Consider the following 14,757-nt stretch of genomic DNA (forward strand, 5'->3'; position numbering starts at 1 on the left):
TTTAAACTCCACAACCACAATTCTAAACACTTGTATTGAAACACCATTCTCAGATCACCTGTAAAATACCATCCTGAGTCACCTCAAATCAACTCCATCTCTGATAGCTGATCCAAAAATGGACCAGCTTCAGTCTAGGAACGTAAAAACAGTTCCCTGCATTCCTTTCAGGGCATATACTGCCCTCAAATCTGTATACAAGGTCCCTAAACCTAATCTCTATCCTGCCTTTCTCGTACTCATCTTGGAAACACATGTCTACCAAACCTCATGTTACTTATAAGGGCCATAGCCTGTGATAACCTACTGTCTTCAAAAAAAAACCCCATCTCTGTTGAACAATTTTTAGAAGCACTCAGTTACAAACAACAGACTTCCACTAAAGAGTGCAATAGTCCAGATTCACGTGTTTCATTATGGAGACTGGTAAGAAAGCTGTGCTTGGGCACTGTATTTGACATGCCTGCTACACTATTTCCTGCCTCCTGAGGATTTCAGAGCAATTTTGATGACTACCATGTATAACAGGTCCCTTCTACAGTTAATCACTTTCCAAATCCATAACTTAGGAGAAGATTAAAATCTTCCCATTAAAAAACCACAAACAACAACCAAGAAACAACCAACCAGTAGCCTCCACGGTAGGTACAGTTTCTTTAACTGTAGGTTGAAGTTCCTTTAACCCTCAACATTTAAGATTTTAACCACAGCATTTCTTTTAAAAAAGACACCAAGCAAATCCCTGATTTTCTTACAACCTGGGATAACAATTTATCAAAGAGGATGGCACTAACTAGGCAGTAGGGCAGCCAGGACTAACCTCTGAAACCTGATCAACAGCAGTCCTGCCACAAGAACTAACAGGGTATTTAGCAGTCATCAGTGTAAATAGCCTTAAGATAAGGATATTGCCCCATCTATTACCTGCCTAGAAGTAAAGCCCAGCATCCTAACACTACTATCCTAAGCACCCTTCCCGGAAGCAGTCTGACGGGCTCTCGTACCCACCCCCCCCCGGAAAGCACCTAGTGATGATTCTGGTCAGAGTACTACAAATATTTGTACATAACAGAAGCCTTTTTTGTGGCTATTTTATGGAAGTGCAGGGTGTTCCCAGATCAAAGATCAAACAGAAAAATTCTTATCCGCATTAAAAAAAAAAAAAAATCAACCAAAAAAAAAGAGCTAGACTAATTTATTGATTTGCTCTCAGTTGTACCTGCTACCTCCTCATGTTCGTCATGTGCAAAACCTGCAGTCAGAACTGGATTTCTGGTTCTGGTCAAAGTAAACACTTCAAAGAGAACACAAAGCAATGAAGAGATGTGCCAGATCAAAACAAAAAGGACAGCTCCCAGTTTAAAGCAGGAGTAAAAAAATGTTTCAGGATTCCCCAGAACAGCCAAGACAAATGCACGTGGCTTATGTTTTAATCACTGAGCGTTTGGTAGATACCTTAACAGCTGAAGAAACTTTCCACAAGCAGCCAAGAGAAACCCAACTGAGTTACAGAATCACTATAAAGGAAGCATTTTCAATGACACACACCTCTCCTCACCTATGGCAGAAGCCAATCTACTTCCTAGATCTATTTTGGGGTATTACTACTGTAGTAAGTTCAGCGTGTACCAGATCTATAAATCTCAACAACTACCACCACACTGTAGCATCAAAAGCTTAAACTTCAGCTATTGTTCATCTTTCAGTAACACGAGAGAGGAGCAACAGCCAAATTACATCCCTCTGTCATCAACTTCAGCTGAAGTACTGTTGTCAGTGGCAGGAAAATTGCTACACTTCTGAGCAAATAAGTACTGAAAAAAAAGTTGTGCTATGATGGCACAGTGCTGTATGCTTAAAATACACTCCATAAATGCTGCTCTCGAGGCTGCAACCTAAAGCAATCATTGGATCAGGAGGAAGGTTTAATGTACCTTTCCCTAACTCTGGAGGAGGTTTCTACAAACCCAGCATTGAAAAGACATCCTGGGGCTAAAACAGAAGACAGGAGCAACCACGACTGAAAAAAATAAAATTAACATCCTTGCTCAGATTCTTACACTTAAAAGTTTGTAGTCAGTGAACACAGGAGACATTCATTCCATTCAGTGCTTTTGTTTAACCTTTTCTATACCTTGCTTAATGCCATGAAAAAAAAAAAAGAAAGAGCATGCATGCACACAGTAGAAAGATGCTGAGAAACCCGCTCATCACTCCACCACTTTTTCATCACAGTATTGCACAAGTCCACGAGGGCAGCAGAATCCATCCCCTAGAAGAATAATTACAAAAATGACCAATAAACCACAGACTTATGACCTTCATGTTTTCGAGGAATCTGTAATATTTGTCAACAGCTGAATTTAATGTCATGTTACTTGATGAGAGGCCTGGAAAGTCTTTGTTTATAATTAAGCAATAACGATTGAGGACCAGGGCATTTCCTCGGGATTAATGACTGGCTGGGAGAGTTGATGGCTTGAGGCAATGCCTTGGGCCATTAACCCCAGCCAGCCATTAATTTCCCCAGGAAATGCCCTGGACCTCTATTAGCCTAACTATTATAAAAGGTAGCTAGGGAGAAAAAGTTTATCATTAACATTCTCCCAAGGAAATCTATTCCACAGCCAGTATTTTTTCATTCTGTCACCTCCCAGAAGTGCGTAAGTTAAAATTGACATGAGAAGAATTGGCAATTAAAAAAGACACTTTTCCTTCTCCTAAAGACTTAAATTAATGAGTTCTGTAGCAAAGGAAAGATTCAGCTACAAAAGTGGCTGGGCAGCTTGTTTAGCTCATTAAACTGTGAATGGAGATGAACATTTCCATGTAATTACTGAGGAAAAATAACCCCACACTGTCTGGTATCCTTGCTGATTGCTCATTTTCTTTCTTGATATGCTCAAGAAAACAGCACATGCCTGTTCAGTCTATAATCTATTTTAGGTATTTCTCCCTTTCTCCCTACAGCCCACCACTAATGAGAACTACAGCACTGAATGCTTCATGTAGGAATCACAGCCTTGCAACAAACAGTACAGCACCTGTATTTCTCCTCACCTAAGCTTTATGCAAGTGTGAAGAGATCTGTGGGTAGAGATCAAGCTCTCCAGCCTGATGACTGAAGGTACCGAACCACCTCATTTAACAGGTTAAAGACACGCGTACTCCATTACAGCTAACTGGATCAGAACTGTTCTGCCCAGACCCCTGTTCCCCTTCCCATGCTCACATGTGCTGCTGCTCTGAAAGAGCTAAACTACTTTTGAAGTTTCAAAATTACTTTCAAGGTCATTAAAAGCGAGGGAGAGAGGAGTCCAGGGTTAAACACAGGGAACAGCATTAGCTTATACCTGAAATAATGAGCTAGAACAAAAACATTATCTGCACATAATCAAGCCTCTAAGCCATTCAGAAACACCAGATACACACAGCGGGAGATCAAACTACAGCACTTCACTGAAGTGGTCCAAAGAAAAAAAACAACCAACCCTGCTAGAAGGAGAGGTCACAGGTACTTTAAAGAACATAGATGCTTATGCAGGCATTCACTGGAAGCCCCACTCTCCCTCCCTCTTCCCAATTAGCCTTCAGGCTGGTTGATTAGCTGGCAAACTCTTTGAAAGGGTCAGTCTGTCCAGAACTGGTATTTCCACTTGGGAAACAGCTCAGGCATGTCATATACCTGTGCTTGCCCAGCACCACGCTCTCTGGCTGACGGCTGCAATCCCTGTTATTACTTGACACAAGAATGTCAGAGGGGTTTTGTAATCATGTAGGGCAGCCAGCAGTAAACTTCTTGCCTGAAACACGGTATTTTATGGGGCACAACATAACCGCATACACTTTATAGATTTACTTAGAAAGACTTCCAAACTTCAAGCCAATTGCAGAGGTGTGAGTCTTTAATTGAAGTAATTTAGCTTCAGCTCTCAAACACCCGAAAGTACTTTTGGAGGGGATAGGGAGCAGGCACCAGCACGTGTGACACACAGCAGAGGGGGGTCACAAGCCATACATTATGGCACAGCTCAACGGCGCTCCTGACAAGACCTCCTTCACCTCAATGAAACACATCTAATGAACTTGGGCTTGTTCCACAGTGAAGCTGCACCTAAACCTGTTCAATTGTGCTCTTACTGTGTATTTCACCAGTACAGTAACTAATGCAACTAAAGCCAATTTGCCTTACTTGAAAGAAATGGGGAAAAAGAAGATCACTGCCAGGAAACAGAGCTATTTTAAATAAACAAATACAAGATTAATGCAATTGCTGTATTAACCCTCTTGTTAACTTCTGAAGTTTAAAATTACACCCTCATTACTAGTGTGTAATTGAGTATTCTCCCAGCCGTTTCCTGCATTTGAGGTTATTCAAATAGTTCATTAGCACATCAAGAACACCACACACACTAATGATACCTGATGCCCTTATCTACTATTTTGGCCCGACTTTCATAACTCACATCTCCCGCAAAAAAAGAGAAAGAAGAAAAAAAGGGGAAAAGAAAAAATAAGGAGGTAAAGGGGGAGCCCACAGGGCTGAGCCATTGGTGCTGCTGCCAACAGGGACCATAGCAGCACCAAGGCACCTCTTGAGTCTGACCCACGCAGTGAGCAGCCACTGGACCAGAGGAAGTTGTGGGGCAGTGAAGTTGGGTAACTTGCATCTGGGCTCCCAGGGCTGGTGGTGTACGTTGGTACCCAGCCTTGGGTAAGATTGGAAGCAAGGTGGGGTGCAGTGAGGCCTGTGTGGGACAGGGTACAGGGTTGCCATTGCCACCTTTTTTTTTTTTTCCTCCTTTTTCTCTTTTTTTCGGTTACCTGTGTGGGGGAAACAATAGCAGGTGAAACTACTGTGGGTGAAGTGGTGCTTCTGTGCCCATTGGCTTCAGGGAGGAGGTGAGGCAGGGGGTCGTGTTTCACTGAGACCACCACCACGGCAGGCGCGGCGGCATCCAGGGGCTCAGCGGGGCGGCGGCAGAGTCTTTTAGGGGAGGCAGAGGGCCCACAGGCATCACCACCGGCCGCAGCCCCTGCCGGGAACACTGCCTCGTAGAGCGCCCGCTTAACTGGGGCCACCGCAGCCGCTTCTGCCTTCACTGGTGCGGCATCACTGTCTTTGGGCAGCACGTAGGGGTTGGCGGCAGGTGGCCGGGGCCGTGGTCCACCGTTGAGAGAGGCAGGGGTGTAGCAGCCCCCGCCAGCGGGGTGATGGAGGAGGTGGTGGTGGTGGGGAGGGGGTTGGTGGTGCGGCGGCTGCGGTCCCCCCAGCTTTGTGCCGATACCGGCGATGCTGTTGAGGGTGGCAATGGAGACTGCACCAATACAGTGGTTAGTGTAGGTCTTAGAGAGCTTGGCTGCTTTGGAGAGCATCTGCATGCGGGTGCCCAAGAGATTCTTGCCAATGGCCTTGTTCTCGTACCAAGTGATGTCACCCTCACTGCAGTGGTCCCGTGGGCGCTGGAAGAAGGCCTTGCAGAGGGGGTTGCGCTTGGAGAGGTACTTGACAAAGCTAGCATAGGGGCAGAACTCGGTGCCAGTTTCATACATGCGGGGCAGGTTCTCCTCGTCGCTGCTCTCCGCCCGCTTTTTGCTCCAGGAGGATGAGCGCGACTTGTGGTAGGGCCCCAGTGCCTTGAAGTAGACAAACTTGCGTCCATCCTCATCTACAGCCAGCCCAAAGGAGTCCTCCTCCAGCTCCCGCTGGTTCTCCCGGCCCCGGGTGCAGAAGTACATGCAGGTCTCAAACCAGACCTTGTTGAGGAGCCCAAAGGGGCTCTGGGTGCTGAAGACACTGCAAGTGTAGAGCTTGCGGAGATCGGCGCGGGTGATGGCCTGCTTCTGCACCACCGGCCCAGCACCCTGCTCCTCCAGCTTGCGGATGACAGCAGCCAGGGTGAGGTTGGCGGCGCGGAGCTCGGGGTCCTTGGTGAGGTCGAGGGTGCGGCAGTAGGGTGGCTCGTTGAGGTAGCGGTTGAGGGAGCTGCGGATGCTGATGAGGGAGGACTTGGAGTAGAGCTGTCCGCTCTTGGAGCGCGCCTCGGCGTAGAAGGAGCGCAGGACCCGGCAGAGCGCCCCCTTGTCCATCGTCTCGAAGTCGGGACTCTGCGCCTTCTCGCTCAGGTACTCGCGGAAGATGCGCACCGCGTAGCGGGTGGCCAACCGCGTGTTCTCGCTCAGCCGCGCCCGCTCCGGCCGCTGCAGCAGCAGGGCCGCCTCCAGCTCCGCGTCCTCCGCCGCCCCCCCGGGGCCACCGCCGCCCCCCGGGGCAGCCGCTGCGGCTCCCCCCGGGGCCGCCCCGACGCCGCTGCCGCCGCCGCCCGGCGTACGGCCCGGGGCAGACGGCAGCGGCTCCGTCTCCTCCTCGCCGTCCCACTCCAGACCCATCTCCTCTTCCTCCTCCTCCTCGTCCAGCAGCAGCCCCCCATCGGCTCCGTCCTCCTCCTCCTCGTCCCCCGTTATCTGCACCTCCTGGATTTCATCCTCCTCCTCGCCCTCCTCCTCCTCGCCGGCGCTGCAGTAGCGGTGCGGGCGGGGGGCGACGCCGCGGCCGGGCGGCCGGTCCCCAGCATTGTTCCCGCCGCCGCGTCCGCGTCCGCCTCCCCCTCCGCCGCTCCACTCTCCGCCGCCGCCGCCGCTGCCAGGCATTCTCGCCATATTGCCGTCTCCCTGCCAGTCCTCGGGCAGGGCGCATGCGCTATATTGGACCGCAGCGCTGGAGCGCTTTTGTGTTTTAATGACCTTCAGCTACCGGGAGGCAAAGCCGGGCTCTTAAAGGGGCCGCGCTCCCAGTGGCGGCGGCGGGGAAGGGGCGGGAGGGGTTGAGGATGAATGGGGAGGAGGCTGAAGGGGTACCGCGGGGAAGGGAGCGGTACTTACCGCGCCCGCCGCTCACCTCGGGTCCGTCCCGTCGAGCAACGGTGATGAGCGCCGGGGGTGATGAAGAACCGCCGGGCTAGGGCGTTCGCCCTGACCCGATGATTCCCCCCCACCCCCAGCGCCCGTCCCGCCTCCCCATCCCCGAAAAAACCCATATAATAAGCACTCTCTATGTGGAGCAGCTCTTTCAGAAGGGACGGACCGCCACCAAGCAGCTGGGATGGAGGTCGGCATTCCTCACTGCACAGCAACTTAGAAACAAACCAGAAAAGAAAAAGAAAAAAAAAAAAAAAGAAAAAAAAATCCACCCAAAAATCTTGTCCCTGCCCCCGACGGGATGCTGCCTAGGCGCCGGCCCCGACCAGCCTCGCACCTTAAGCCGAGCGCCTGGATTTCGGTCGAGGGGCTCAGGTGGAGACGGACCCTCAGGGTTTTGCATCCGTGCGACTTGAATCCTCCCGGGAAGAGCCGGGTGGGAGCAGCGGCTCTCTCTTGCCTTGTGGCACACGCGGCGATGTTGATCGCAGAGAAGGAGTAATAAGGGCTCGGGGGCTGGCGGACGCCCCGGGCTAGCTTCTAGCTCGCTGGGGCTGCAGACTTCCAGGCAGCCAGAGGGCCCACGCCCCCCCCCCGCTTCCCAGGGAGCCCAGCTCCTTCCTCAGCTATCCCCTTCAGTAACAGGGCAAAACCCGAGGGGACTTCGGCAACCGTAGTAGAGCGCAAGGGGTATAGAGACGCTGGACCCAGCGAGGCCGCCCCGCGGGGGCTTCCGCCGACACCGAGCTCCCCGCCCGGCTCTGCCTTGGGGAAGCCGTACCCAGCTGTGCCGCAGCCAGCCGCCTCGCTGTGCACTGCCTTACCCTTCCTTCCTTGGGAAGGGTCCTTTGCCGGGCTCAGGGACACAAGCCCTGAGGCCGTGGGAGCCTGTCCCACCCCGAACGGAACGAAGCTGCTCCCGACCAGGTAGTGCCCGCATTACACAAACCAAACTATCCCCATAAACCTCCCTATGCAGCCTCGCCGGACGATTTCTTTTATTTGGTACCTTGAAATAAATATTCATTACGACTACTGGCTACACCTGAAATTATAGCCTTAATTGCAGAGCTGCTGGCCCGAGTTGCCACATTTGCTGCTTACTCATCCGTAGGCAATTGCTCGATGCCCAGCCGTGGTGGTTAACTTTGGGGAAGGCTCGGTGCCGGTACCGAACAGCGCTGAGCCCCGGGGCTGCTTTCCCTCTTCCCCACCCCAGGCGGAGGCCGGTGGCCGCGGACGGTGCGTCCGGGGCAGCTCCAGCCCTCGCCGTCCGGGCAAACGTGTGATCCCGAAAACGGGATGTGCAAATTGTTGAGCAAATTAGCCAATTCGGAACAAATAAGCGCTCCGGGAAGAGAGCCTGCCACTCCCAGAGAATAACTGAAAAGAAACCCGGTACTTTTATATTGATGTAAGCTTCGAATAATTACACGGAGGTCAAAGTTATTGCATGCACTAAAGTAGTTGTGCTCACTCTGTAGTTTGAGAGCAGATTATGTTCCCTGGCATATATCTATATTCTAGAGTGTTTTGGGATTTTTTTCCTGTGCACACAAAGAGGATATAAATAAAGGGGTTTTGTTGTGGTTTTTTGGTGGGTTGGTGGTTTTTTTTGGTGTTTTTTGTTTTGTTTTGTTTGATTGATTCTTGTGTTTTGTTGTTTTTGTTTTGTTTTTTTCTTGTCGTACGCTATCTGCAACCCAATCCTGAAACAAAGTCTCAAAGACCTTTAATGAGATGGACCGCATGCTGAACATACAGCTAAATGCAGCAAGACCTTTTTTTGGTTAAAATCAGACAAGCTTCGGACAAGCTCCTTTCAGGAGCTGTAGCATCCTACCCTAGAAGACCAAGAACTGCAGGGCATACACCTCTTGTACTGAGATTTTTTTTTCCTTTACTGTTCCCACAAATGCTAAAAATGACATGACTGTCATTGACCTTTGATCTCAATCCTCTCCTAAGACAGATGAAGCTGCTTTCCTTCTTTTTAAGAAGACCTTTTCAGAGCCACGTGAGTGCAAAAGGTGATTGAATATTTGGTTGTTGGGGTTTTTTTTAACTTTAAAAGAGATGAACACCAGGTTGACAGCTTCTGTACTTGGATGTTCATTTAATCACCATTTCCTGATTATAGGAGGTGAACTATGATGACAGACTTGGAGATTAATATGGAGCCCAGTATACTAATAGTAAGTATAAAGGACATAAAGAACTTGCAGTAAGGTTGAAGGGGAAAAATGTATACTGAGCATCCATATTACACACATCATTTGGAAGCACCTCAGCAGCCAGGGGGAATTCAGAGAGTAGAAAGTGAGGTGTTTAGAATGCTGCAAGTGCCTATAATTGGGCAGACACCCACATAAACTATATACCTGTCTAACCTATATGTATATATGTGTGTGTATGTATACATATGTAAGTTAATCATATTTGTATGTTAACTTACTTATCTGTCTACATTCCTGAAGATAAGATTTAGCCTAGTCAGTGTATTCCAGACTTTTAAATCCTATTGTTCAAATTTTCAAGGTAGACGAGGTAATCAAACTGCATTCCAAAAAACGCCAGAGTTGCACAAGGTTGTCTAATCCAAGTTGGCATAATAACATTAAATTTACATCCACTCCACCCTCCATGTCACTAATCGGAGTTTTATCCTGTTGAGAGCTCCATGCAGGCACAGACAGCATTCTCCCCTAGGACTCAAGGTTTGAGGCTGATTCTCATACAGGTCCTGTCCACATTTAGAGAATACGTTTTATTACTGCTATCAGTAAAGAAACTGTAATACCCACAGAACACTAATAACACACCTGTCCTGCTAGGGTTGCAACTCCAGACTGGATTATCCTTCTTTGTGTGTGCATGGAGATGAGCTCATATGCCACAGAATCAGCATGCCAGGTTGAAAAGCAAACCCTGAAAACCTTCTCCATGAGTCAGCTGGTTTACAATAAAGGCTTGTAACCACATTAACAAGTAGTTTCAGGCATTTCCTTACTTCTTTTTAAAGCTACTCTTCTCCTTACCCCTGGTCTTGCTCCTGGCAAGGAGAGAGCTTGCTAGAGCTACACACCTGTACAGTCTGACTATTGTGCTGTTCCACACAGCCTTATTCTCCTTCAGACTAACACAGGCTACTTGTCCTGTGGTCTCCACAAGTGGTTATTTCACTTACAGCCACCTAACCCTTCCTGGTTTGGTGTTTCTTGGTAGGTGTTTCATTATGAAGCTTCACTAGGAACTAAACTGGAATATTCCCCCAAAACCAAGAAACAAAGGAAATCCGTTGGGCTCATTTGCACCCCAAAATCCAGTCTAAGAGCCTAGGAAAGATTTTTTAAAACGGTGCTTAAAGCAAGCTTGTTGGTTAGCCCAAAGGCTGACCACGTGGCATCTTTTTAGGAAAACAGCTTTTTCTCCATGTACAATTTTACTTTTAGTTTAAGTGCAATAAACATGTTCTTAAAACATATCAGTATGTTTTCTAAACACAAGATATTTTCACTGTAGAGGCAGGCTATGCAGAAATTGGTGTGAGAAATCCATACTGACACTAGAGAACTAGAAGGCAAATAACACTTGGGACTCTTGGAAAATTCACTTAGGGAAAAAGCATGTCCTAAATATCCTTCTCCCACCCAGAAACATGCAGTTTTGAGATAAGCTTTTTTAGTGTTTATGACTGTCACTTGAAAATGTTAATCGCATTTTTTATTTTACTCTTTTACTTGTGTATATGATATTTCTGATTGTTTCATTACTTTTTTCAATACTAGAGACAGCTGATGCTGACATATAATGTGCTATAATAGGTTTTAAATCTTTTATCCTAAACTTTCCTGGTTTTAGATTAGTGTCTCTTGTCTGCGTGACAATGAAACAGCTTTGTAACTCAAGAAAGGAGATGTTGATTTAGGAAAGCTATGGTGTATCCATCAGTGCTAAGTTGCAGCTGTTCTGAGTGAATTTTAAAATACAAAAGCTATTTCACATCTTAGATTGTCATATTATGAAACGTTAGTAGTAGTTGTGCATATCAAAGTGCCAGCTACTATCGACATGTCGTGAAACGTGAAGGCAGCATCAAACCAGCCCCCTCACAAAGCTCCACGCTGCCAATTGAAAGTGTACTTCCGACATATGCTGGTACTTTTTTCCCCACAGGTATTTGCCATTTTCACTTGACTGCTTTATTTTTTCTTTTCCTTTTACAAAAGCCATATTTCTGCTGCTGAGGCCACAATTTGTTTCCCAATTGCTCCTTTTTCAAGGCAAGCCAGAGAAAACCTGAGTCATCATCCTTGTAAGAAAGCACATGTTTAGTGCTTGGCAAATTAAAAGTCAAGGCTTCGTGAATCATCGTTATTTTCGGTGTCAAGCTGCTGGAGCATTTTTGCTTCCAAAAATAAAGAAGAGCTATGTTGTCAGACAGCTTGGAGAGAGGCAGGTAATAAATTGTATTGCACTGCGTAAAGGTTTTAAGGGTCTTTTAGAATGTGCTGAAGGTAAGTTGCCAGGAGAAATATTAATGCTATATATTAGCATTTATGTTTGTCTTTGCTTTTGTGGTGATGAGGGCACTTGAAACAAATTGTCTGGTTTGCAGGGCACAGCAGTAACTGGTTAGAATTGCTCTAGCAGTTGCCTGGCTACTTCTATGAACTACTGACACCAAGCAATCGGGCACATTAGTGGCATAACGTTTATTCTCCATGGAGAGAAAGAGCATTTTGCATCCAGGCTGATGACTTAGGTTAGTTTTTAGTCCTTTCAACTGAGCCCATAAATTCTGCATTGAGGTGAGGGAAATTTAGAAGGACCAAGCCTAGTAAATCAAGCAAGGAACCTCTAAAGAGAGATCTCTGTGTAACCACAAAGCCTTGTTTATAGGTATTATAGGTCTGCATAAGTACAAGTTCTCACTTTATACAGTGTTATTGGTACTATGTGTAATCGAGCATAAACTAATGCTGTATTGGGTATGGAGCTCTTGAAAATCTATTTTCCATCATAATCTTCTAATAAGTACCTATTTTGAGCTAAGAGTTCAGGCTGGAAGTCTCACTGGGTTGGATGAAATCTAGAAATGCAGGGAGGGGTAACTGGCTATATGACAACAGGGTCTGCGTGAGAAGGCTCCTTAAACATTCCTTCAAGAAAAAAAAAGAAGAGTCCTTACAATATAACAAACAAAAATGTAATGGGATGATCCTCTGAAGAAGTGTATCTTACACCTTGTTCCCGTACTGTATGGATTCTTGCTAACCTTTCCAGCTCCATTGCATGATCCAAAGTTTCTGTGTTGCCATGAGGTATGCTGAGCAGTGATTCCTATAGAGAGCCAGAGGCAGGGCTTTGCACCCGACAAAGCTTATTCACACCAGGCTTTTCTCCAAGCTGGGGATCCTCAAGGGGCAAAGGTAACAGCTGCGCTTCAGCACAGCCTGGAGAAGGGAATCTTGCCCTGACCATTGGCTAGTGGCTTTAAAGCCTCTTTATACCATGAATTCACTGTCAATATATTTTTGTTTTGACTTAGTGACTGAAATAAACTGATTATTCTCCCTTTCTACCAGTATTATGTCTATGTCATTGTGAATTTGGAAATTCCTTTTCAGGTATTTATGTAGCAAAACCCCCAGCACCAATGGCCTGTCTGCTTAGATTTTCTTTTCCCAATTGAGTTATCTCAGCTGGGTTGGCATAAAACCAGTTTAAGCAATGTAAAACTGGGTGAGTTCAAAGGAAGCTTACAGAGAATACAACCATACTGTTAAGCAGTGTCAGAACTCTACTTAGGCTGTTACCTAGATCCACCTATCTGTTGCTAAACAGTAACTTAAAATTAAACACAACTCTCATTTTTTGTATGCTTCCCCTTTCTTTCTCCCTCACTTTATTTGATGTGATGTTTGCAAATCTGACCTGTGCAAATTTTGCGCCTATTTTCTTTTCAAATATTATCTGGTCATGATGTTTTCTGCCCCTGATAGCAGAATGCCATGTTTCCTTCTCATTGTGTGAGATGCTTAAAGCATCTCTAGTTATCTTGTGAGATCTAAACACAAATTTTTTAAATAAGGTTTGCATCACAGACTACACTAATTTGTAAAGCAGCATTTGAGTAGAAGGGAATAAATTCATATGCCATATGGAAGAAGACTACAGGAATAAAAAACTATGGCGTGTTAACTGCCAACCCCCTTCACATCCTTTATCAGAGCATGATTCGATTCATATAAAGAAAAAAGCGGTAGAACATGTGGCAGAATATTAACAGGTAAGGAGAATTTGCTTGCTATTTTTTATTTGACTGGTCCTTTATGCAAAAGCTTTTATGAGCTAAATGTTGCTAGTGTATGTGATTTCAGGTAAAAGTGGGGTGAAAATCTTCAGGATATTTTAGGACTTTCCTTTGAAGTTTAAAGCTAGATGACATGAAGTAAAGAAAGGTCTCTTTGCAGTTTGCACCTGTATTTTGCTGTAGTTTTAAGTTATTCAGGGTAAAACATGGAAAAGTAGAAAAACTAAAGTGATTCAGAGCTAAGATAGACAAAGGTTACAAAGTTTAGAGAAAAAGACTGGATGCATCGGCTGTGCCTCACTTGAGTTTTTATAGTATTAAAAATACCTTCTAACATCTGGTAAATTTCAGTATTTTGTTAGAGTTTGTCATTTAAATAAATAAACAAACACTTCTGCAAGTGCTGATAATGTCTAACTGCAAAACCTTTTTTGTCCATCCCTTGCTTTGAATGGCCTTGTCTATTTGTATCCACAAAAGATGAAGCTGGGTTTGATTCAAAGTTCCGTTATTTGAAGATCAAGACTAAAATTCTTTTTCTTTTCACAGAACTAACGGTCTCATTAAATAAATAAATATCATTTAAAAACTCCCTCAGAGCCAGCACCTTGCACATTCATGGACTGAATTATTTAATTACAAACAAGTAGATATTCGCTAGTAACCCCTTTGTTTTTTAGGATCAGTGAGCTTTGTTCAAATAAGCAAGAAAAAAAATTGTAAGCTTTTCTTTTGCCTGGCACAGAACAACTTTGTTTTGCAAATTGCAATTTGCAGTGCACAATCTCTCCATTAGTAATCCTGGCAAAGTTTTATCAAGTTATTCTGAATAATTTCCACCACGTTTGGAGTGAGTGTGTCACTTGGCCTGTTATGGATCTGTTCCTACAGTTTACTCTGCTCTTTACCTGTGTATTGTCAGACTCCTTCTTGCTGATTGGTGCCAAAGGAAAAAAGCAGGTTGTAAAATCACCCTTATTATCCTTCAGTGTGGAAGGATATAAAGTGTGAAATCCAGACCCATTGCTTTCATTCTGGCTTTAGTGATCATAGAAACCTGCTGTAGGGCAGGACTAATCTGCCAGAAAATTATTATTGAGCTCTGGTAACTCAGATATATGTGCAGACTTGAAAATGTCGTTCTTAGCGCCAATTCCAGGTCCTACAAGAGCCTCACAGGGTATCCTCCACCTGGCTCAGAAATATGCTGCATTCCACCATAAAGAGGAGGAAGTCTGTTAATTCCCAGGCAGCTGTGAACAATTTAATCTCTTTCCAAGCAACTCGGCATTCTACTCCAATTGCAAAGTTTCTTGGGGATGAGTAGTTTGAAGAGTGGTGAGAAATAATAGGGCCTTTATTTCGAGGTCGTTCCTATGAATTTGGCCTTGACAGTAACATCTTGATAACAGGGTTGCCAAATCTCACAACCTCATAATACTTAGTGGGTTTGGAGTTTCCTCCTCTGTATGCTGGAATGGAGGCTTTGAAAATTAATGTTTGGAAGACAAGTTTGAAACCTT

At 45.7% G+C, this 14,757-nt stretch overlaps 1 protein-coding gene across 6 annotated transcripts in view; it reads right to left on the minus strand.

Moving 5' to 3' along the window:
• KCTD1 (potassium channel tetramerization domain containing 1) overlaps positions 1-14,757 on the minus strand; it is a 99,187-nt gene that overhangs the window by 59,148 nt on the left and 25,282 nt on the right. The window contains exon 1 of one of the 6 annotated variants that reach the window (XM_061360540.1): positions 7,256-7,507. The exons of 2 other annotated variants lie outside the window; for them this stretch is intronic. In XM_061360540.1, coding sequence (XP_061216524.1) covers positions 7,256-7,321 — 66 coding nt within the window. In that variant the 5' untranslated portion in view covers positions 7,322-7,507. Of the gene's footprint in view, positions 1-4,824; positions 6,833-6,882; positions 7,039-7,255; positions 7,508-14,757 lie in introns of those variants that run through there. 3 more of the 6 variants (XM_061360545.1, XM_061360544.1, XM_061360539.1) reach the window with 3 other exon arrangements.

Source organism: Neopsephotus bourkii, unplaced genomic scaffold (assembly GCF_033783945.1).
Source record: "Neopsephotus bourkii isolate Nb327-2 ecotype Australia unplaced genomic scaffold, CSIRO-AGI_Nbou_v1 NB_1027, whole genome shotgun sequence".
NCBI lineage: Eukaryota > Metazoa > Chordata > Aves > Psittaciformes > Psittacidae > Neopsephotus > Neopsephotus bourkii.